General features: G+C 37.5%; 2 protein-coding genes across 3 annotated transcripts in view; one reads left to right on the forward strand and one right to left on the reverse strand.

Moving 5' to 3' along the window:
* The window catches only part of LOC147841961 (uncharacterized), a 280,011-nt gene extending 262,579 nt beyond the window's left edge, over nucleotides 1-17,432 (reverse strand). For both annotated transcript variants that reach the window (XM_087270144.1, XM_087270143.1), the window contains exon 1: nucleotides 17,107-17,432. The gene's annotated coding sequence lies outside the window, so the exon portion shown is untranslated. The remainder of the gene's footprint in view (nucleotides 1-17,106) is intronic.
* Nucleotides 11,335-23,404, forward strand: hvcn1 (hydrogen voltage-gated channel 1). Its single transcript, NM_001002346.1, has 6 exons — nucleotides 11,335-11,372; nucleotides 18,479-18,708; nucleotides 18,804-18,908; nucleotides 19,397-19,628; nucleotides 22,699-22,811; nucleotides 22,896-23,404. The coding sequence occupies exons 2-6, from the start codon at nucleotides 18,508-18,510 to the stop codon at nucleotides 22,950-22,952; spliced, it is 708 nt and encodes a 235-aa protein (NP_001002346.1). The 5' UTR covers nucleotides 11,335-11,372; nucleotides 18,479-18,507; the 3' UTR covers nucleotides 22,953-23,404.
* Nucleotides 23,405-25,052: the final 1,648 nt, after the last annotated feature.

The raw sequence follows: 25,052 nt of genomic DNA on the forward strand, positions 1-25,052 counted from the left end.
TTGCTGCATTGACAAACAGAAAGCTGCTTAGTTTGAAATTCACTTCTGTGTGAGCAGACTATTAACACCAAACCATAAAGACAACCTTAACACCATTACAACAGACAATGAACTTTTATTGCCTTCATTTTTCCTTTTATTTATAAAATACTTCCAACTCTTAAAGGGATACTCCATCCAAAAAACAGAAAGTTCTCGTGAGAGTGCAACTGAAATTGTGTACAGTCCTACATTTGTACTTAAATTTTGTTTGCTTTAGAAAACAACATTTAATATAGTTTTAATGTGATGGAATTCGGACATGCTACATCCATTATGCGGTCATTATCACAAGCTCTTACTGTCATTTGCATCGCTTCACTTCCATTCATAAAACTTCTTCATCTGGCCCATGGGAAGTTAAATCACAGAATGTGCACTTTCAACACAATCTCACGGCAATTCGTAACTTTTTTGGTGGAAGAAGTGGGTTATCTGTGTACTTCTGTTTGCAAATACTATGAATTAGTAGATATTTCTGACTTACTGACTGATTCTCTCTTTGAAAGCCACAGTCACACTAAACCTAACAACAGACATGTCATGCTCTTTTCTTGACAAATACACTTTTTTTTTTTAAAGATAATAATTTGTAACAAATTCAAAATGTAAACATATGATACTTCCCCTTGGGATGAAGGCTTAAGGTTTGATTTTCATTTAGGGTTCAAGAATTAATAGGAATGAATCCCGGACGAGCCCCCACATGTTATGATCTTAATCATTTGGTTTATATGGCGGTTTAACAGGTTAAACCTGCTGATTTGCAGTGTGTGTTTTTAATCCAGCTAAGAGCTCAAATATTTATCTTCCACTGCTCGCATGCCTTCACATCACACAAATTTGCAGGTTAGCATTCAGCATATTTGAACTTTAAAATGCAGCAAATTTTGTATAACCTTCCAAATCCCGAATATTAATGGAAAATATTGTTTTAAGAAAAACTCAAGTTTTTAGAATATCAATCACTAAAACTATATAATACGACATAACCATGTTATTAAGTATATACACATTAGGTGGCACTGCAATAAGCAATAGTTCGGCACTGCAATAAGCAACTGCAGAAGCAATAGTTTGTTATTTAATAACCTTGAAATAAACTACAATGGATTACCATTAGCTTACTGTTAACTTTAAGAGACAAAGCTGTTTACATTATGTGGACTTTCAAAGACTTACTGTTTGAGTTCTCAGAAAAAAAAAATGTCCATGTACAATTGATGGCACAAGTGTACATGAGTGAACTGTCATTTAGTCATTTAGGCTACATTTTACTCTTCTATAAGATAGTTTCTTAATCACAGCACTCAAATTCTGTTTTTTTTTTTTTACATTTTATGAAATACTTTAAGAAATTATTCCATTAGGGTGTCATGGTGATGCAGTGGGTAGCATGATCGCCTCACAGCAAATATGTCACTGGTTTGAACCCAGGCTGAGTCAGTTGGCATTGCTGTGTAGAGTTTGCATGTTCTCCCTCCCTTTGCGTGGGTTTCCTCTGGGTGCTCCGTTTTCCCCCACAGATCCAAAGACATGTGCTATAGGTGAATTAAATAAACTCAATTGGCCATAGTGTATGTGCGTGAAAGAGTGTTTATGGGTGTTTCCCAGTGTTGAGTTGCGGCTGGAAGGGCATCCGCTGGGTAAAACATATGCTGGATAAGTTGGCGGTTCATTCCGCTGTGGCGACCCCTGATTAATAAAGGGACTAAGTCAAAAAGAAAATGAACGAATGAAATTATTCCATTGTTATTTATGAAATTATTCAAGCATCTTGTTATTTTACATACTATTTCTACACAGTAACAGATTCACTGAGATGGGGACTCTGATCTGTATGCACTCCATTCATCCCAGTTCACAGACAGAACAGTTGAAGCTATTCATCCCATGCTGTTGAGGACTATTTTGGGTTTTACCCTGTTTGGATGTAGTGCGATGGCAATGCTTTCTCAGACTAGTCACTAGATAGGCTTATATTTTCTAAAGCAAATAGTTGGCAGCAACATTTGTATGACCTTAGTTTTTGCAAATGCTACACTGATTCAACTGGAAACAATGTGTACAACAGAAAAGTTCCCAAGCACACGTTTTGTTTTCTCAAAAAGCTAAACAGCGCCTCCTGCTGACAAGTAAAAGGTAACAAATACATTTTCATCCATAAATGCAACACCCTAATACTGGTATATCAATCCTGTTTAAGTAAATATGTCATATAAAAAGCACATTTTACAACTTTGGATTACATTTCTCTTAAATGAAAGTGCTATATTTTAAGGTAATTTTAGTCTTTGTGTTTTTTACATACTGTAAAATTTAATTGCAATGAAAACAATGAAAGACATGCTACATACAGAGGTTTTACTCTTTCAATGTAAACATTGCTTGATTTGCAGCTTTGCCACAAACCCTGTAATATATACCACTAACAAACAGCAAACGTATACGCTCAATAGAAAGCACAAATCAACTGCACAAAGCTTTTCACATCCCTGAGAACTCAGACTGGAGCTGAAAAAAGGGTTGAAAGGCTGTAAAGGGTTTCAAAGGTCGACCACAGAATTGGATAATTTATGTTAGTTGATCTCCAGCCAGTGTCTTTACTACAAAATGTGAGATATGAGAGTCGTGGCATTTGGTTGGGTTGGTTCAGTTGGTTAGTTCTGTAACTTGGTAACATGCATGCTTATAAAGAGAGAGAGAGAGAAGCACAAGCAAGTTAAGTTTGAAGGAAAGTTACATTATTGTACCCCACTGACTTTCATTGTATGGAAGAAAATAACCATTGAGACTTTTCAAAGCCTTTTCATTATGTTTATCACAATAATAATAAAAGAAAAATTGGTAGAGGTTTGGAACAGAATAAGGGTCATCACTAGGCCCACATGGAATTATATTAGGCAAGGCAAGCTTATTTATATAGCACATTTCATACACAGTGGCAATTCAAAGTGCTTTACATAAACAAGAATAAAAAAGACAAGTATAAGAAAATAAACAAATAATAAAAATGATTAAAAACAGGTTGTGTTAAATGTGTTAAAACAGGTTATAAAAGAATGAAATTGAAAAGAAAGACACAATTGTGCGACCTGTCGGACGTAGCACAGTGCTCATTCAGTAAAGGCACAGCTAACCAGATGTGTTTTCCGTCTTGATTTGAATAATGTTGGAGCACATCTGACCATTTCTGGAAGCTGATTCCCGCAGCAGGAGCTGTAGTAGCTGAAGGCCGATTCCCCCTGCTTTGACTGAACTCCTTCTAGTTTATGTGATTCTAAAGATCTGAGTGATCTGCTAGGTTTGTATTCAGTCAGCATATCTGTAATGGATTAAGGTCGTATGCCATTTAAGGATTTAGAGACAAGTAGTAATACTTTAAAATCTATTTTGAATGTAACGGAGCCAGTGTTAAGACCTGGGGACAGGTGTGATGTGCTCTGATTTTCTGCATCTGGCCAGAATTCTGGCTGTTAATTACAGTAATACTTCTGAATAATACACAAATGTTTACATGATACAATTTGTGAAGTATTATTTTCTGTCTTTTGCTGGTTGTATTATACGACTTGTTTAATGATAATGTTGTATCATGGTTCCAAATGGCTTTGCAATGTATACAAAAAGCTATTATTATTTTATATATATATATATATATATATATATATATATATATATATATATATATATATATATATATATATATATATATACATATATATATATATTTATTTATTTATTTATTTATTTATTTTTTAAAAACATAATTCTGTGCAAAAATATTTAGTCTGGCCCCGGTCATCACAGATCTGAATCACATAAAGAATGTTTTACTTTTTGACACAAATTTGACCTTGGATCCAGGCTCTCTCTGCTCTTTATTCAGTGCATTGGGGTCATTGATCTCCTGTCCTCTACGTCATTTCTTTCTAAAACGACCCCTTTCTGATTGTGCAATTTGTTAGGACAACCTAATCTCACTAGTGTCTGTCTGTGCGGTTCAATGGCATGGTGTATATCTAAATATATAATTTGAACTGTTAACAATAAAAGTAATCTTAGGCGTTTTAAGTAAAAGAAGGACTTGTTTCAAGATGAATCTGCTTATTTTGTAAATTTAATTAAACATTTGAGTTTTGAGCTTACAATTCAGAAAACTCTAATACACTTTTTTAAATTTTAAATGTCAATTTTAGGCAAATTTAACAGTACATCACATTTATATTCCTCATTTTGATTTTTGTGTAAACAATCACTTACTTAAATTTGTAAAACGCAGAAAACAGGCTGGTACAGACCCTAATATCAGCAAACCAAAGAATGTAATATAGATATAATTTGGTCAATTGCTGGTCAAACACAACTTGTAATTCAAATCCATTTTTTTTTGTTACTCATTTTAAGCATTTCAATATAACATCCAATGCTGTTTGTGTCTCGTCTTAACACGACATGTCACCTAATACTAAACTGGATAGAAACTGAAAGATGCACAGCAGTACACATCCTGGTTAAGCAATGGCAACACACAATATTCAAAGCGAATATTCCCATCCTCCCCACTTGTATAATTGGTTAACCACTTAAACTGTGAACTGTTTGCTTTTTCTGGCTTTTTTATGTCTGTTCTCGTGTAACTGATGATATTGGAAGTGTTCTAACTGTAATCTGGAATATGGAAACACCCACTGACATCAAGAAAAAACAAATATGCAATTCAATAGTTACCAGTTCCCAACATTCTTTGGAGCAAACCATGGGTGAATAAATGTGATTCCAAGAAAATGTTATTCTAAGTAGATGTATATCCGCCATATTATGCCTGCATTCTGCCATAAATGCTCTCAATTCATTGGTTCGTTCTGTTTGCTGACATCACAGTTGCTCCTCCTCTGTCACTCTGGAGTCTGCAACAAGCATCAAATTTAGTTTACACATAAGAATTTTGACCCATAAGGGGTGCAGGGCATGCTGGTGAATAAATGAATGCATGTTTCAGCAAGTCCCATGGTGTAGAGAAGATCTAAACAAAAATAAAAAACGCAATTCAATATACACTCACCGGCCACTTTATTAGGTACACCTTACTAGTACCGGCTTGAACCTGCTTTTGCCTTTAGGACTGCCTTAATCCTTCATGGCATAGATTCAACAAGGTACTGGAAATTTTCCTGAGAGGTTCTGCTCCATTATGACATCACACAGTTGCTGCAGATTTGTTGGCTGCACATCCATGATGCGTATCTCACCATTCCACAACATCCCAAAGGTGCTCTATTGGATTGAGATATGGTGACTGTGGAGGCCATTTGAGTACAGTGAACTCGTAGTCATGTTCAAGAAACCAGTCTGAGATGGTTCGCACTTTATGACATGGGCCGTTATCCTGCTGGAAGTAGCCATTAAAAGATGGATACACTGTGGTCATAAAGAGATGAACATGGTCAGCAACGATACTCAAAAGGCTGTGGCATTGACGTGATGCTCAATTGGTTCTGATGGGCCCAAAGTGTGCCAGGAAAATATCCCTCACACCATTACACCAGCACCACCAGCCTGAATCATTGATACAAGGCAGGATGGAACCATGCTTTCATGTTGTTAATGCCAAATTTTGACCCTACTATCCAAATGCTTAGCAGAAATCGAGACTCATCAGACCAGGCGACATTTTTCCATTCTTCTATAGTCCAATTTTGTTTTTGGCTGACAGGAATGCCGCCCGGTGTGGTCTTCTGCTGCTGTAGCGCATCCGGCTCAAGGTTGGACGTGTTGAGCATTCGGAGATGCTCTTCTGGATACCTCGCTTGTAATGAGTGGTTATTTGAATTACTGCTGCCATTCTATCAGCTGGAACCAGTCTGGCCATTCTCCTCTGACCTCTGGCATCAACAAGGCATTTGTGCCCACAGAACTGTCACTCACTGGATATTTTCTCTTTTTTAGACTATTCTCTGTAAACCCTAGAGATGGTTGTGCGTGAAAATTTCAGTAGATCGGCAATTTCTGAAATACTCAGACGAGTCCTTCTGGCACCAATAACCATGCCACGTTCAAAGTCACTTAAATGACCTTTCTTCCCCATTCTGATGCTCAGTTTGAACTGCAGCAGAACGTCATGACCAGGTCTGCATGTCTAAATGCATTGAGTTGCTGCCATGTAATTGGCTGATTAGAAATTTGCGTCAACATGCAGTTGGACATAATTGTTCCTAATAAAGTTGTACCTAATAAAGTGGCCGGTGATTGTACATTTAATTTCAGTTTCGAGGTAAAATAAATATTTTTGAACAAGTTGACGCCAACAACTTTTGTTCCTTTTCATACTAATGAAATATTGTCAATGAATGAAGTTGTTTTTAGTATTGTTTTTGCACAATACTAAATAAATACCACAAAACAACTTAAAAGTGTATATGATTTGTAATCAAATGGGTTTCATATCTTTCCTATCCTATCTCTATATGGACAACTTTTCCAGTGTGGTCAGTTTGCTCAGTAACTCACCCATTCCAAGTCTGGTGAAGACTTGAACTGATTGACTTTTTTTTAACTGTATGTTTAATTTGAACACATTATTGGTTGGTAATAATTGGTTTAGGCGCTGGCAAACTTTATGATTTGGGGGCCCAAAGCAATTCCAGAGTCCTAGCATTGAAACTCATCACTCACTTTCTCTTTAGATTATTTTTATTATTATTTTGGTAAAAAATAGCATGTTTAAAATATATTTGAAGTGGAATCTTTATCTTCTTAATGAAAAATTAAATACATTCAAATCACAAATAAAAAAACAAGTTCACAAATTAACTATACAGTCAATTAGCCATATTTGTGATTAGATTTTAATATTTGTGTATGAATTTCTGTGACTTGAAGCTGCTGTATTATCTTAATGTAAAATTTAATTAAATTTAATTCCCAATCAGTCAAACTAAATTTTTCACCATATTTCATATGAACTGAATAATTACTTTTTGTGAATCGTCGGCTGTTACTGTTCACTGGGAATTATCTTTTATTTGAGCAGGCCATCTCTTACCAAACTCACAGTGCTCATCATCTGACGGCTGTTTGAAAGAGAAGGTTAAAAATAAGTTATAACATTAAAATCTTAATGATTATAAACAAATTTTACAAGATAGGATGGAAAAATTATAAATGAGTTATTTGATTAATATAGGCTTAATATTGGTCAGGCCCCCTAATTCCCTGGGACCCTAAGTGGCTGCTCACCTCGCTTATTGGTTAAGTCCACCCCTGGGTTTAGATAAGGGATTAGGTCATAGGTTCCCCACATGATCTGTACAACAAGCCTTGCAATCTTGTGAACATGTAAAAGAAGCACATGCATATATCTTAAAATATATCCAAAAATGTCGGCTGAATCATGTATTTTGAACAAATATTTATTGGCCCCTCCACAAGGTGTGTTTAAAAATCCTCCACTTTCCTACATCATTAAACATTTATCAGAAATCTTATCATTTTTCAAATCAGAAACATACAAAGATGTAAGCTTTTTTTTTGCAGAGAGCCGTGTATACATCGGTGTATGTGTGCAGTTCATAAATGTCGTCTTCTATGAGCTTTTGCTGTTGGCTGCTAACACAGGACTAGGCATCGGCCGGTATAAGATTCTGACAGTAGGATAACCTTAGATAAAAATAGCACGGGTTCGCGGTATCACGGTATAGTGATCACTGCTCTAAGAAATATTCTTTTTAAATGTCTGGGTAAAAAATAAAAACTTGTGTCCCCTTTGAAAGCATTATATATATATATTTAAGAATTTATAGTATTTTGTTACAGTAAACATGTCAGGCTAAATAATTTAAATCAATCATTGACTTTTGCTGTCTTCAATAGCTTCAAAAACACAGGTTTATGTACAATTTAAAACGGCATCTTTTTATACATATTTGTTCTGCTGGAGATACTGTTGTCCTAAAAAACGAAAAGAAATGTAAATAAAAAAATTACACATACCTTAGGAACAGTATTACAGAAAAATTTGGCGGTTTTAAAACAGTTTTAAAACTTTTTCAAACCGCGGTATACCTTGAAAAAGGTTATCGTCCCATGCCTATGTAACCTCGCTGATTCTACGCCACCCAACCCAACCGGCGGCCTTACACATGGGAGTCGGTTGCTTAATCAAGGAGGCCAAAGACCATAGCCTCTCTTTTGTCACTAGAGCTCCACAGAGGTCAGAGGAGTGAGGTTTACATGCACAGCACCTACTAGCTGGCCTCCGTAACACCTACACAGGACGCTCTTCTCTTCTCTACATCTTCCTTGCTTCAGTCTACTTCTTGATTTTTTAGGTTTTCCAGACATTCCTTGCCTTAGTAACCTTCATTCTTACACAGTCTGCATTTGGTGCCTTTCCTGGTCACATGATCATCAGTTCCACAGATGAAACAGCCCCGCTCTTCAGAGTTCCCATCAGCGCTTCCTTTTCCTCTTCCCCTTCTTGGCTGCTGAGGTAACTGAAGACCCACAATGTCGCATTGAGGCTTGAAATAATCCCCTTTGCAATGTTCTGTCAGTACTAGCTTTAGTTTATTTCTCTTTTCACTGCTTGCTGTTCTTCTGTGTACGGCATGTGTTAACATCTTCCATTTTTCCATTCACTGTATGGTTTTCATTGCTTGAGCGATTTCTGGTCTCAGTAAATCTAGTAACCAGTTCCGCAGGTAACACTCCCAGATGTCAGGTTGAACTGTTCTGTTGTCGGGCTGTCTTAAGCCATTGTGCTTGTTGAAAACTTCATAGTCAATGATTATAATCTTTAACAGACTCTTCTCTGCTCTTGCAGCAGATGGCAATCTTTTCTTTGTCCACACACACTTGAAGTGCTATTTTTTATAGCTTCAGTCAGCTCTGTGGTATCCCGCATTGGCCATGTTTTACCAGTTACTGTGTTCTTTCTGACTATCTTCCTTTTGCAGTTTTCCTCTCACTTTATGACACCTCGAGGCTTCCAGTTTCCAGCCTTCTTAGTTCTTCTCAGTTGGCAGAACGTGACCAGTTTGGTGGAAAATTTGTCACCTGCCCCATCAGGGTTTGGCCAATGGGTCATCTCTTCTTTTGTCGAATCATTCACAGTCAGACCAACTTTTCAGATTCTTCATTGTGGGTTTCAGGAATTACCTCAGGGTCTTCCTCTGTTTCTTGTTTCCACACTGATTCTGTCCATGGTGCTGTTGGTCTTGTTGGTAGAAACCAGTCAAGGTCAATTTCAAAGTCACTTTTTCATTTTTTTTTCTCTTTCATTTCTGAATGCCAGCTCTTTTTGCATTGTCGTACTTTCTCTCTTATCTGTCTCATCTATCCAACAGTTCACTGTCTGCTTACAATTTCCACACATATGTATCACATAACATCCTTTCTGCTTCCCTCTTTAACTGATTCTTTCACTACATTTAATTTTGGGACACTCAATGTTCCCTCTTAGAGAAAATCATGATACTTAATTAGCTTATCTATATCTTACATGTATTTCTGGCCATATAATTGTATCATTAAAAAGACCGGTGTATCATAATTGGCAAGCTTCCTCTGCATATCAGTTGTCTTCTTTCTCTGTAAATTTGTTTCTGTGCCTATTAATCTATTGGATGTCTCCAACAGTTCAGACCTTCATCCATTCATTCATTTTCTTTTCGGCTTAGTCACTTTATTAATCAGGGGTCGCCACAGCGGAATAAACAGCCAACATGTTTTACGCAGCGGATGCCCTTCCAGCTGCAACCCATCACTGGTAAGCATCCATACACAACCATTCACACAAATACACAACAAACAATTTAGCCTACCCAATTCACCTGTAGCACATGTTTTTTGGACTTGTGGCAGAAACTGAAGCACCTGGAGAAAACCCACGCGAACATGGGAAGAACATGCAAACTCCACACAGAAATGCCAACTGCCCCAGCTGAGAATCGAACCAGCGACCTTCTTGCTGTGAGGCGATTGAGCTACCCATTGTGCCACCATGCTGTCCCAGTTCAGACCTTTCACCTCAGATCCAACAGATAAAGCTCTGCATGCACATTTTTTTTAATTTACCCACAGATTTTCAGTTTCTTCCTAAAAGCAGACCACAGTGCTGGATTTTTCACTCATGATCTTAATTTACCTTCAAACTTGTCTGCTGCACCAGACCTGCCAGTTTGATTTATCCCCTTTTCTTAAAATCAGATTAGATTTCAAAACCCACGTTCATTAGAAAGTTTTGATTTGTTTCTTACCAGAGAGTTGTTTACTTAATTCTAGTTGTGTCCTGTTCTGGGCCCTGTTATTCGCCCCTTGGTCCATCAGCTCAGTCAGGGTAGCGCTGTGACCTACCCTTGGATCCAAAAAGGTACATCCATTGATTTCCCTTTTTAAGACCAAATTGTTGTGGCAATAAAAAAAAAAAAAAAAAAATATATATATATATATATATATATATATATATATATATATATATATATATATATATATATATATATATATATATATATATATATATATATTTTTTTTTTTTTTTTTTTTTGCATACAGTAATACAGAAACACCCTGGTCACTGCACTGTGTGTGACAAAGGAAAGGAAAGCCTTTTTCAGATTATCTGTTCCCCAGTCTTTAACCTTATTATAAATGAGTTAAAATCATGATTCTCTGCCTTACTTTTTCAATGACAATTCCTCCCTCCAGTGGGTTTAACAATCATATACATTGAATATACATATTTGAAAAACATAATTTATGATATATCCTCAAATAAAATTAATAACACTTCTCTCATTATTCTCCTACCTAAATGTATTTGACTATCTTGGCATTTTGGCCATGAAAACCAATCCAATGTATATGGTTGTTTGCATATTTGTTTGACCAGTAGTTCATGAATAAAGGACCCTTCTCATCTGAGTTGACAATAGGCTACATATTTCCCATGTTTTCGACATCATTAAACATAATCTAACATGTTTAAGTCAGTTTTGGTAAAGTTATAAAAACCAGTCAGTCAAACCCAAAATTATTTATACCCCTTAAACATGAAGTAGCATGTTATTTTAAGCTATAGGTTTGTCTTATTCATTAAAAACAGATATGACGTATAACTGGGTCTCGTGCTCATTCTTATAACATTTGGGGGAAAAAAAACTTCCATGTCACCTCCAGGCTGCATTCTGATCCAGTGCAGTGGATCACGTTCGTGACTGTGTAGAGGCGGAGTTAAGGGTCGAAGTTTTTCACAGAATTCGCATTGTTGTTCCCGAAAACTGAGAACAAATGCTGCTTTAGCCATTAGCAACATCGTCCCAGCAACACAACAGGTAAAAACATCTTTTGCTACACTGTAAGCTTTTGCTTCTTAAGAACTGAGCGCATCGGCTGTCTAAATCTGTCTAAATCTCTACATGTTAGAGGCACTGTGGTATTCGAGTGAAATTAAAAAGCTTAATAATTTATCCAGATAGAAGTTCTTAGAAAACTCCTGTCTTAGATTTAACCGTCGACATTTATAAAAAGTCTAAATAAATTCGCTGACTTGAATGTTCAAATGTTGCAGGAAATCACGAGTTACGCATGAAATGAAATGCCAGTGTTTTATGATGCATGTCGGCTCTGACAAAAATATTATTATGTAGCTATATGCTCTATATACTGCTATATTTTAAGATGATTGATTGTAGTTCTGCGTTAGTTGTCTTATGTAAATAAATATTAGTTGAAGAGCTTTTAATATGTTAACTTGTTTCTAGGAGATTTACCAGCCTGTCGCTTACCCAGTGGACTGCTGTGCCTTTATTTCTTGTCGTGTTATGCCTTTTACTTTTGGTATATCCTATTGTACAATAATAATTTTGTTACCATTATATATTAACATCAACATATTAACATAGTATATTAAGATCAGTTAGTGTACATAAACACTCAGACGTCAAAATAGTTAAATAAAAAGAAGAATTTCAAATTCCGCCAATTATTTTGAACCCTTATTATGGATAATAATTGTTGTCTTTCAGGTTGTGACATGTTGACCCTGTGGTTATGTTATAGCCAGTAGTTCTATTTATGTTGCTGTATATCTATTCATCTATTCATTCTGTGAAGTTGTAGTAAGGTTAAAGGGATAGTTCACCCAAAAACTAAATTTAACTTGTTATTTACTCTCTCTCATGTGGTTCTAAACCTTTCAGTTTCTTTCTTTAGTCTACACAAAAGAAGATATTTTGAACGGTAACCATTTACTTTACTTTCATGTAGGGCTGCATAATATTGAAAAAAATTGACATTGCGGTGTTTTGTTTTTCTGTGATACATATTGCGATATGAAAATAATTTTACAAGATGACTATGCTGTCGACTCACAGCAAGAAGGTCGCTGGTTGGTGTTTCTGTGTGGAGTTTGCATGTTCTCCCTGCGTTTGTGTGGATTTCTTCCGGGTGCTCCGGTTTCCCCCACAGTCCAAAAGACATGTGCTACAGGTGAATTGGGTAGGCTAAATTGTACCTAGTGTATGAATGTGAATGAGTGTGTATGGATGTTTCTCAGAGATGGGTTGCAGCTGGAAGGGCATCTGCTGCGTAAAACATATGCTGGACAATTTGCCGGTTAATTCCGCTGTGGAGACCCCTGATTAATAAAGGGACCAAGCTGAAACGAAAATGAATAAAAAAATGACTATGGAAAAGATTCCTAATTTTATATTTATTGGAATCATTTGTAGTTGAGTAAATCTGCCAAAAAAATATATGAAAATGTGCAAAAAAATAAAGTTAAAGCACAGATGAAAATATAACAAAGATCAATTCTTAATGAACAATTCTTTATGGTTTTCAACTGGACTGTATTGAAGTATAGAAATCCAATAATCAAATGTAAAATAACACGAAATTGTCTTTATTTTATTGTATTAAATAAACACAATTAATATTTATTAAAGCAGCAAGCTTTATACATTTTTGTGCCCAAATAGTTTAAATTCTCATGAAATATTACTGTCAAAGGCCTTAAAAAACTAATCCAAATGAAAGTCTTTCATATTATTAAATTAGAGTTGTAACGACTACACAAATCACATGTTCTGAACTGTGTTTTTTCCCAGAGATGGGTTGCTGCTGGAATGGCATCCGCTGCATAAAAATGTGCTGGATAAGTTGGAGGTTCATTAATCCGCTGTGGTGACCCCGGATTAAGAAAGAGACTAAGTCGACAAGAAAATAAACAAATGAATGAACTGTGCTTTCTAGTTAATTATAATCCCAATTTGACATTGCAGATTTGCGATATCAATGTTGAAACGATAAATTGTGCAGCCCTACTTCCATAAAAAAACCTAATACTATGGAAGTCAATGGTTACAGATTTACAGCATTTTTCAAAATATCTTCTTCGTGTTCAACAGAAGAAAGAAACTCATAAAGGTTTTAAACAAGTAAACCTGATTACATAATGACAGAATCATTTATTTTGGGTGAACCATCCCTTAAAGCGCTTTTCTTTATAACTTCTTGTTCATTTACCTGTGAGCAGCTGAAAAGAACTTTATAAGCTGGTTAGGTGGGTTTTGACAAATGGCTGCTGATTGAAAGGCACAATAATTCTTTCATTTTGTTTCAACAATTTTAACTAATCACATGGACTGTGCTGTGTTGCTGTGCTAATAAACCTTCTATTTCCTCTCTGGTTTTAAATAAGCTAAATCATCAGCAGCTTGTAATGTGACAACAGGGTACCTGTTTTTAGTCTGTGAACTGTATGGGTTTTCTGTTAATGTTAGGATGACTATTATAGTGTGTGTGTGTGTGTGTGTGTGTGTGTGTGTGTGTGTGTGTGTGTGTGTGTGTGTGTGTGTGTGTGTGTGTGTGTGTGTGTGTGTGTGTGTGTGCTAAAATTAAGCATGGTTTTACAACAATACAAGCAAAACCCTTTTTTGTTGTTGTTTTAAATCATGGTAATTTTACCATACATAATTTGCCTGTGGTATTTGTAGTGGTCATTAAGTTGATAATCAATACACTAAAAACATGATTTCTCCTTTTATTATAAAACCACGGTTAAAGGGAGTGGATAACATGCTTTATAGGGCTAGTCCAGAGTGTATTTTTAAGGCTTGGTTGTGTTTATAAGATGCAAAGCAATGTGTGCTTATGCTTCAGTTGTAGAAAATGATGTTGTTTGTTCATATGTCTTACTTAGATTATATTCGGCTACACTCAGCTAACATGAAAACGACTGCCATATTTCCTAGTTCCTCCAAAAGGCCCGCCCTCAAGAGGCTCTGATTGGTCAGCTAACATAATGTTCTGTTATCAGAAATGGCATACTTCCATACTAAATAGTACGCTAAAATCAGTATGTGAGCTGAGTAGTATGTCTGAATTTAAAGAAATTGAAAAATAGTATGCTAGAAGTACCCGGATAACCTTCTACTACCAGCGAGATTCTGAAGTCCGTGTCTAATGGATGCTACGCTATAAAATATAGCGTAAAATGGCGGATGTAGTACGACCGAGCTTCAATCATATACTACTCACATTCATTATGTATAGAACATACTTTTCTATTGGTCGAGAAGTAAATTTAAATGCAGTACCTACTGAGTAGTAGGTGAATTTTGGATATCTTTTCTGCTTGAGATAAAAAATGTTTTAAAAAAAACGTAAAAAAATTAAATAAAACCTTAGGTACAGTATAACAGCAAATTTCCGTGGTTTTAAAACCTTGACTTTTCCAAACCGCGATATCAGGGGCAGACTGGCCATCTGGCAGACCGGGAAGTTTCCCGCTGGGTTTTTTTTTCATCAAGTGCTTGAATCGTCAATTCATTGACGATGCTGTGATCTGTGACGCTCTGAAAGTAAGATGTTTCTTTTTCGAACAGGCCAGCCCATGTGACATAATCTGCAGCCCATTGGTTCTTTTCTTTATTGACATTGGGCTGACCCAATCACAAACTTCCCTTTTGGGCTCTGTGTAAAGGCTGATTTATACTTCTGCGTCAAGCACATGCGTATGCTACGGCAAGGCCTACACGTGAACGCATAGCCCTCACCGTGGCCGTCGTGACCTCTCAAAAAAATTTTTATTACTCATCGCAATGATGCATAGCGCAAGCTCTGTGATTGGTCGGATTGGTAGCGCTGACGAGTGTGGGCGGAACCGAGAGCCCTGCGAGCCCGATGGAGCGATTGTTTACAAGTGTGGAGTCCCATGAAGGAGCTCCGGATGGAAAGTTTTGTTTTGTGTTCACCTCATGGATAAAGTTGTTGCACTTCTGCTGGTTCCTGCTTCAAACTGAGCGAGTTTGAACCACTTTTACATTAAAGGGTCACGAAACACCAAAACACATTTTTTGAGCTGTTGACAGTCGTATATGTGTCCCACACTGCTAAAAACACTATTAGGACACCTATATTTCACTAAAAAGTGTAAATCGGTTGTTTTTGCGTTATTTCAAGCAAATTCGTACTTCCTGTTTGAAACTAATTTTTGAAGCTGCGTCACAGTCATGACATAATAGCGTTGTATTCCAGCATGCAGACTGGGCGTCTGTGCCAGAGTGAGTCTTATTACGTCTTACAGTGTGATGCATTAATGCATGAGTAAGGCTTGGTTCAAACCAATCAGCGCGCTCTATTGTGCAACTTCATTAATATTCATTAGTGTCACCGTGTTTACACCACAGAGACGCCACGTTGTGTTGGCAAAACAAGCGTGAAGTGTTGCTTTTATAGTTTGCTGCCATTAAGTTTCGTTTTCATTTTCTCTCTGTGAGAGCTCATCTGGATCACGTGTGGATTAACAGTGTACGCGACGCTCGACAATAATAACTTACGTGTCTAAGGAGGAACATTGTTTACCTGAGAGCTGTTCTCATCTGCAAACGCTGAAATCCGGATTCGCTTGTAGTCTTCTCTTCATAAAGACGCGGCTCTAGTTGCTGGTGATTGTCCTGTCTCTACAGATTTGGTAAGTGAGCGACCAGTGCTCTTTGTTTATTCAGTTTGTTCGTATCGAATTAAGTTAACTATTGCACTGAGTGCAAACATGTTATCACCGCATTTTGTGACCGGAATAACACACACGGCTTTTTGACACTACCTGCCGTGTGCATCTAAGTTTCCGGGAAATGCGGACGGCTTTTTTTCTCTCATTCGCCGTGCGGTATCAAACATTGCATGAAAAATACACGCTTAGAGCAGTTCCTCGAATCAAATATCTCGTTTGTCGCTAGGGACATGAATGAATTCCCTGAATGAAAGAGCCAAACTGCAGTTAAAGTCCAACATTTAATAATTTGGCAAATAGTTCGACTACAGATGTCCATGTAGGTTAAACACCATCACTTTCTCCCGTGTGTGAGTATTTTACTGAAACTCGCGCGTGCCCAAATAGACACTCCCACACCCTCCCACTTTAGTTCCTCTGACACTCCCCCCTAAACAGAGCTGGACACGCCCACTTTTCTGACTTTTTCCAAAGTAGAGGTGTGAAAACACCCTGCTGAAACGAGGGGGTTTCATGGCCCTTTAAGGAAACGTTCAGAAAAAACAAAACACCAGTTAGGAAACTTGACACAAAGAAACATAAACACCTCACTGGCAACTAACGTTTCGGAAGTGTTATTGCAGAGCAACAGAAACAGCTCGCAGAAGTATGAATGCACAACTATGCGCGTTGCATGCGCTGTGGGTCAACCTGATCACTTGATGCAGAAGTATAAACCAGGCTTAAGCGATCAACGTCATTGTGTATTTGTCAAAATAGTCAAGAGACAGAAAATGACAGAAAAAGCAGCTTAACCTGCATGCCTGAAAATGTCTTTCACATATTTTCGGGTTATAAGCATGTGGAAATAAAATGAAAGGTTCCCATATCTTTTGCGAGTTTGTTATTCGAGATGTAGAACACACAGAAAGCGTCCGCATAGAGAGACACTGTAGTGCTGTTGAAGATGGTGGGTGTATACAGCAGTTTGACGGATAAATATGAAATTGTAGCTAAATTGTTAGCAGTGCCAAACAGCATATCCCATTGTTTACATCCTTGCTGCAACATACTGTTAACGCTAGAAACTGCATGTAATAGATCAATTTTAGCAAATCAAAACACTTACAGGTTGTGGCTCACAATCCACAGCTTCTTCTATTATGGTTGGAGGAGTTTTAGCCGAATCCAGCACTGAACTAAGAGAGAGTCTGAAGCTGTCCTTTGTCAAATGCTAGAGCTATATATTTATTGTAATTGTCTGGAACATAATAAAATTAAATTCTAAGCACTCCTCTCTTTGTGTCATGTCCCTTGGAAGCCCAAATACAGAAAAAGAACAATCTCTGTGGAAATAGCAGTGCTTGGATGCCATTTTAGCTTTCAGTGCTACATTACAACACTGCAGTAGAGGTCTGCACCCGACCAAATTTCTACGGCGCGGGTATAAATTTCCGAATAAATCTCGGGAGCGGTCGGTAACGAGTTTAATTTGGGACGGTAGCGGGCTGTCTAGCAATATCGCTCCCGACTCCCGAGTGAGCACGCGTATGTATGTGTGTAAATGAAATAGCGCGATGGTGTGTTTAGGTTGTTTGTTGCAGTGTGTGTGTGTGTGTGTATGTATGCGCACGCGCGAATGAGAGATGTGTGTGTGTGCGCGAATGAGAGATAGAGAGCTTTGCCTCATTGCCTGTGTTTGTGCTTGGTGCTTATGAGTGTGTGTTAGAGGGCGCGCGCGCGCGAATGAGAGAGAAAGCTTTGTCTGTGTGTGTGTGCTTGGTGCTGTGCGTGTGTGTGTTTATACAGACAGCTTGTTATAGGCTGTCTGAACTGTATATCTGGGTGATCTTTCGGTTTTGTTCTCCCCCCGCTCTTTAGCGGGATCGGGCGCGGCGGATAGAAAACGGGGCGGGTCGGGCAGCGGGACATCAAGTGCTTAATATAAGCGGGAGCGGTCGGGTTCCGGCTAAAACCTGGCGGGTGCGGGCGGGAGCGGGATTCAAAATTTAGTCCCGCGCAGATCTCTACACTGCAGCGCCTCTGGCCATTCCCCTTCGCTCTGCAGGGTGTGTGTGCGCGCATGTGTGCGCGTAACCTGAAGTGTTTGTGATCTCACTAGCCCGGATGTATTTTTTTGTATTCCCCAAAATTTGTTCGCTGTAGGCTTTGCTAAGGTAATTCTAAAAAAACGAATGACTCCTTTTGCATTGAACACTGAGCGTATTACATGCAGAGATGTTGTTTATGTTCACACAGCTACATTACATATCAACTAAAGTTTAAAATATGATATCCTAGTGGACCAACCTTTTAAGCAGCAATTCACTTGAGCAAAAGTGTGACAAATAGACCTGGTTTCACCTTCAAATTTATGAATCAAAAAGGGGTAAAACGTTAAAAATCCTTCCTTCTAATGTGCAAGGTACTTTTGTGTTTATTTAGCTTTCAACTCATGTGACCCCCTGCCAAAAATGTCCCGGTATCTGAAGCATTTCACCGCGGTGGGTGATAATAAAAGCGCTGTCCCAACATGGCATGAGGAAGACACATCCCACCATGTCACGACATTGCATGATGCCCCTGATGGCCTGGAGGTTTCAACAGGACAGCATTTGGGACAGCTCAGCTTCAGGGACTCCCTACGAAAGCTGTACAGTACAGAGAGATTCCAGGTAAACAATTGCACTATTGGCCTGTGTATATATACACATGTTAATGTTGTTTACATCATTGCAAATTAACCGGCGACTGTTATTTTGTTGCTTAGATTGTTGTTGTGTGCTTGGTTGTCTTGGATGCCATTTTCGTACTATGCGAGTTGCTTATTGACTTGTCTATCATTGAAGCAGACCACCACAGAATAGCCCCACAGGTGAGTGCGCTTCAGATGCCCATACAGCAAGTTTGACTGAATACAATATGGTATCCCTGCTAAAAAATCCAGCTTAAACCAGCCTAGGCTGGTTGGCTGGTTTTAGCTGGTCGACCAGGCTGGTTTTAGAGGGGTTTTGGCCATTTCCAGGCTGGTTTCCAGCTATTTCCAGCCTGGTCTTAGCTGGTCAGGCTGGAAAATGACCAGCCAAATCCAGCTAAAACCAGCTTGACCAGCCTGGTTTAAGCTGGAAATAGCTGGTTTTGGCTGGACTCCAGCTTGGCTAGGCTGGTCAAGCTGGTTTTAGCTGGTCATCTCCCAGCCTGACCAGCTAAGATCAGGCTGGAAATGGCTGGAAACCAGCCTGGAAGTGGCCAAAACCCCTCTAAAACCAGCCTGGTCGACCAGCTAAAACCAGCCAACCAGCCTAGGCTGGATTTTTTAGCAGGGATGCCAATTATTGTCCTCCATCCCAATGTTTTTTCCAGGTATTCCACTATCTCAGCCTTGCCCTTCTCACATTCTTCATGGTAGAGTTGGCTGGAAAGATCTTTGCCTATCGCCTAGAATTCCTTCACCATAAGTTTGAGGTGTTTGATGGGATTGTGGTGGTCGTATCCTTTATTTTGGATATTATATACATCTCAAAAGAAGATGCGTTCGATGCCATGGGTCTCCTGATCTTGCTCAGGCTCTGGAGAGTGGCCAGGATCATAAATGGTATGGAAATGTTTTTTTAAAATATATCTATTTTAAAAAGGGAGTGCATTTTAATACTATTATTACTGCGAATGTGTAATCAAGTTAGCAGTGGTAAAATGGAACCTTTTCATGAGACCATTAAGATGTTTTTAAGGATCATCAGTATGAACATGAGTATGAATATGAATGTGTTTAAGAATGTATTATATCTTTGCAACAAATTGCCAAAGAAACGTATTACTGCATATGCAAGGTGTTTCTAATCAGGGCCGGCCCGTGGCATAGGCAGTATAGGCAAATGCTAAGGGCACTGTACATCCAGGGGGCGCCAGAAATGAGCGGGGTTAAGTTGGTTTTGTTTTCAATATTCCTGACACACATTCAGTGATCGATGGCAATAACTCTAAAAAGATCTAAAGTGTGTTTCCTACAAAAAGACAAAGCTGGTTATGTTTCACAGCTGTCTTTTTCTTTTTTTTCGCTCGATATTACGAGCACTGCTCCTCCGTTTAGCCTGGGATATGCGTTTAGCCGGGAGAGCTGAGCTCGCGGGGAGTGGAGCTCTCCGTAAGGGACCGTCGGAAAAGTGCTTCTTTTTTTTGTTTTTTTTTTGTTTTTTTGCTCTATCCTGCTTGTTTTATTTTAAACACAACTAATTTTCTCTTAAATGAGCACAACAGTTACTAAAGTAGTCCAATGCTTCATTCATTCATTCATTTTAGATCTGTGCATTCTTACATTAACACCTCTGTAATCAAACAAAACACAATGAGAGAGTCATTTGCTGCTCTTCACTAAATAACTATAGTAACTTTAATCAATATGCAAATACAATTAAAAGTTAAATAGATTTAATAGCTTTATTTAATTTCTGTATAGGCCATTGATTTTAATAGGTTAAACCTTATATTTTATTGTCAATATTTTCTATTGTTTGCTATGTATTCTATCATTTGAAGCTATTTGTTGTCCCATATTTTAACATCCCAACGTTGATAGATATGACATAACATTGCTAATCATTAAATAGCTATAGTGCTATCTGTTAGTTTTACGTCAGCTAGTGTTATGGAAGGGCATAGATGTTTTGGAAAATAGTAATATTAATGTAACTACCCCATCATTCCTTCCTTAAGCAAATGTGTAAATATTAGATCTATTCAGCAATAACGTTAATTGCATTGGCATATTTATCTGACATTTTCCCAGCTTGTAGTAGTCTATCAAAAAGCTGTTTAGTTTCTTTTGACTTTACAATAGCAGTGGAATTTACTGCGTTGTGACGGGGCGCCACCTGAAATCTTGCCTAGGGCGCCAAATTGGTTAGGGCCGGGCCTGTTTCTAATGCAGTGTGTATGGGCAAGACAGTAAATTTGGCCAGTCTCTTCTGGCTGACGTTATCGGTCTCACATTATTTATATTTCCCTTTTTTCTGAAAATGTTGATAACATCATTATAAAGTTTTCTTTACTATTTCAACAAATGACACTGTAAAAAAAAACATTTGTTGTTCTCTCACATTCACTGCGCTCTAAGTTTACTCAACTATGAAAACTTCCGCTACTGAGAAACTTAGAAATGTGAAAAGGGTCCATATAAAACAACTGGCTTTTGTTATCAATTGTTTACTAAAGTGTTTTACAAAATAGCTGTTCATAAAAATTAACCAATATGTTTTTGTAACCAATGTTTTAGTGGTGTTAAAGGGCAATATATATTCAAAAAAGCAGCAACAACAAAGCTCCAAAAAAATGGAAATTTATTAAACAAAAAATGCTGACACAGTCACTGTATGATGAAGAGCCGTGTCCCTGAAATGTTACATGCTTTGTGTCATTCATTTTCTTGTTGGCTTAGTCCCTTTATTAATCCGGGGTCACCACAGCGGAATGAACCGCCAACTTATCCAGCACGTTTTTACGCAGCAGATGCACTTCCAGCTGCAACCTATCTCTAGGAAACATCCACACACACACACACACACCCACTCATACACTACAGACAATTTAGCCTGCCCAATTCACCTGTACCGCATGTCTTTGGACTGCGGGGGAAACCGGAGCACCTGGAGGAAACCCACGCGAATGCAGGGAGAACATGCAAACTCCACACAGAAACACCAACTGAGCCAAAGTTCGAACCAGCGACCTTCTTGCTGTGAGGCGACAGCACTACCTATTGCGCCACTGCAGCCTTTTTTTTTATTTCATAAATTAGCATTTTTGGAGCTTTGTTGTTGCCGCCCTTTTAAATATATATTTCGCACTTTTTGTTTTTGTTTTGGGTGAGCACCCAGTTAAAAGTGATGTGCGTGCTTTTGTACTATTTTCAGGACAGAAACCCAACAAGTGTCTTTTTCCTGACGTTAAAATAGGACCTAAATCCTAGTGAATATAAGGCCCACCGCAACATGACGTAGGAGCGTAGGAGGTTTTCCCCGGCTACCGAATTGATTGACAAGCACCATGTTTCTATAATACCATGTATACACGTCTACAGAACATAGTTTTGCAAAGAAACTGGGATTAAAATATGTTCCAACTCCCTGTTATTTTTTTATAAGTTTAAAACATTTTTAAAATGAGCATGTTTGTAACAAAGACAGCAAAATGTAATTCTTGTAATGTAATTGCTGTAATTCTTAGCCGTTTTAATTCAAATTGGCCACATGGTGTCAGTAAATGTGCATTTGTGTGTGTACTACAAACAGCCTTAGTGTGTGACTCATCATTTCAGAAAGGCTTGAATAGATTCCACCACAAATACATCAAATAAACTTTCTTGTCTCTTTCACTGACAGCTGTTTATCTCATTTAATGCAGGATAGCAGACACACGTGGGAATGGTGGGCTAGGAGAAGCAGCTTATTTGCATTTAAAGCCACAGGCTACAAAAACAGCTACACCGAATTCAGGCACCAAAACGGGCAGATTCTGGAGGCTATAATAATTTATCTGATTGGCATTTTGAGCTGAAAGAAAATTTGTCAAAGTTTTACTTTAGGAACCCAGCTGCACTACATTATCATATTTAGATCTACTGCTTATTTAATAAATCTGTTGTTTTTTTCTTGTTTGTGCTCTTATAGGTATCTTGGTGTCTGTGCAAAATCGTGCCAATCACAGAGTTGAAAAACTAAAGGAGATCAACGAAAGCCTCGTTCATCAAGTCAATGAGCTTAAAGAGCAGAACACAAAAATGGTGAGTAGCCCTTATTTAGTATCAGTAATGATTAATTTGAATAATTATTACATTGATACAAATTTAAATATTATCTTTCAACAGGACCAAGAAAACGTCAGGCTTCGTGCGCTCCTAAAAGATCACAGCATTGACTTTTAAAGCTCTGGGAGTTACTCATTAAACAAAACACAACATGGGAATGAACTTAGGAGCAATCATGTCTGTTTATTCTCTGTCTAATGTGAAGATTTTGCTTTAGTGTGATGCGTTCATCACTTAAAGACAATCTAATCTCAACCTCCGCAACCTGGCAGATCTTTAACTAGATGCATTAGAGCAAATGGTTGTTAAAGCCAGTGACTCACGTAGGTCAAATCGCTAGAAAGGGAAATATGTAATCCACATAAGGGATACTGGGTTTTTCTATATACTGGAGTTATAAACTTGCCTCAGTAGATTATAAGCTGATTTTTATTTTTATTCTGAATTGTTAATGTTATTAGAAAAAAATCATTGTTGTTGTTTTATCCATGAATCGAACATTTCTCTTTCTGGATGTAAATATGCATTCGAAAAACTGAAAGCTATGCAATAAACACTCTTTTGTAAAAGAAATATGAACTATTGATTGATCTGCCTGACTGATGATTTAGCTTATTAATTGTAGATATACACTTACCAGCCACTTTATTGGGTACACCTGTCCAACTGCTAGTTAACCCAAATTTCTAATCAGCCAATCACATGGCAGCAACTTAAATCATTAAGGCATGTAGACATGGTCAAGATGATCTGCTGGGCCTGGTTTTTCAAAAGGTTTAATCCGGATAAAATTGATCCGGATTTAGTAATCCTGTTTTTGCGATCCGTGATCACGTAATCCAGCTTACTTTTTGAGCCAGTATTTCAAAGCAAAATCTAATTGGATCAATATGATCCGGATAGGAACTTTTCAGGATCACTAAATCTGGATAACCAGTGCTTAAACAGGATAGGACATCACAATGTAGAACTATAGATATGTAGAGAGTAAAATAGCCAGCGTGGGGTCAATATATCTATATTTTTATTTGAAATGAAAACTAAGAAAATTTAATAATTATTAAAATAATAATAAATAATAAAAACAAGAAAAACAACACCCCATCCTCTTTAAAGCAGTCCGCTCATCTGAGACCTACAACACTGTACATTGAGGATATAAATAATAAGTTTCAAATATAGATGTAAATAAAAAATTTAAAAAAGACTTAATGTCCAAAACTCCACAATAAGTTCAGACTTCCTCATCTGATGTGGAGGGAGCAGCTTGTCTGAGCGTAGCCTTTAGGAGGCGGATCTCAAGTCATTGGCCTTGGTTTGCTGCAGTTTGGTTAGATTCAGTTGTTTCTCTGCCAGATGAAGCTGTGCTTCTGCCCTTTCAGTCTTTTTGTGCAATTGTTGAAAGAGATTTCAAAAAATCAGTCATTGCCAGTCTTTGCATTTTTTTTTTTTGTTATTCTGTAATCATTGCATGCATCACTAAAAAATATTCTAAAAAGAAAAATATTTTTCATTGTGATGTGTATATATATATATATATATATATATATATATATATATATATATATATATATATATATATATAAATTAGTGACATAATAAAATTTGTTGTTTTTGGTCAGTTTTGACAGCTGTTTGAGGGATTATTTTATGAGGCCAAACTCGTTCTACTTTGCTGTACGCCTATACTGAAAGGCTGAATACGTTAAAGCCTATACTCACGATAGCCTGACAGATGAACAAATAAAATGAAAACCTTATGAATAAATAGTATATCTCGTAAGATACTGCATGATCCAAAATAAGCATTATTTAATAAATTTTTTACATTTTCATTACATTTCGGGCATGAAATCCACGCTAAATCCACCCTTTTGATGGGATCAGTTTAATCCAGGTTTTTTGGATCAAAGTGATCCAGATCCTACAAAAAAGGTCTGAAAAACCCAAACTAAAGGTTTGATCCGGATCAAAACCAAAATTGGATTGCGTTATCTAATCTGATTATGTAATCCGTTTTTTCTTTTGAAAAACTCATTTTTAAGATTGGATCCAAACCCTTATCCAAAATCCTAGTGGATTACTTTTGAAAAACTGGGCCCTGAAGTTGAAACCGAGCATCAGAATGGGGATGAAGGGTGATTTAAGAGACTTTCAACATGGCGTGCTTGTTGGTCCCAGATGGGCTGGTCTGAGTATTTCAGAAACTGCCGATCT

The sequence above is a fragment of the Danio rerio genome, chromosome 10 (assembly GCF_052040795.2).
Source record: "Danio rerio strain M-AB ecotype USA chromosome 10, GRCz13ab, whole genome shotgun sequence".
Taxonomy (NCBI): Eukaryota; Metazoa; Chordata; class Actinopteri; order Cypriniformes; family Danionidae; genus Danio; species Danio rerio.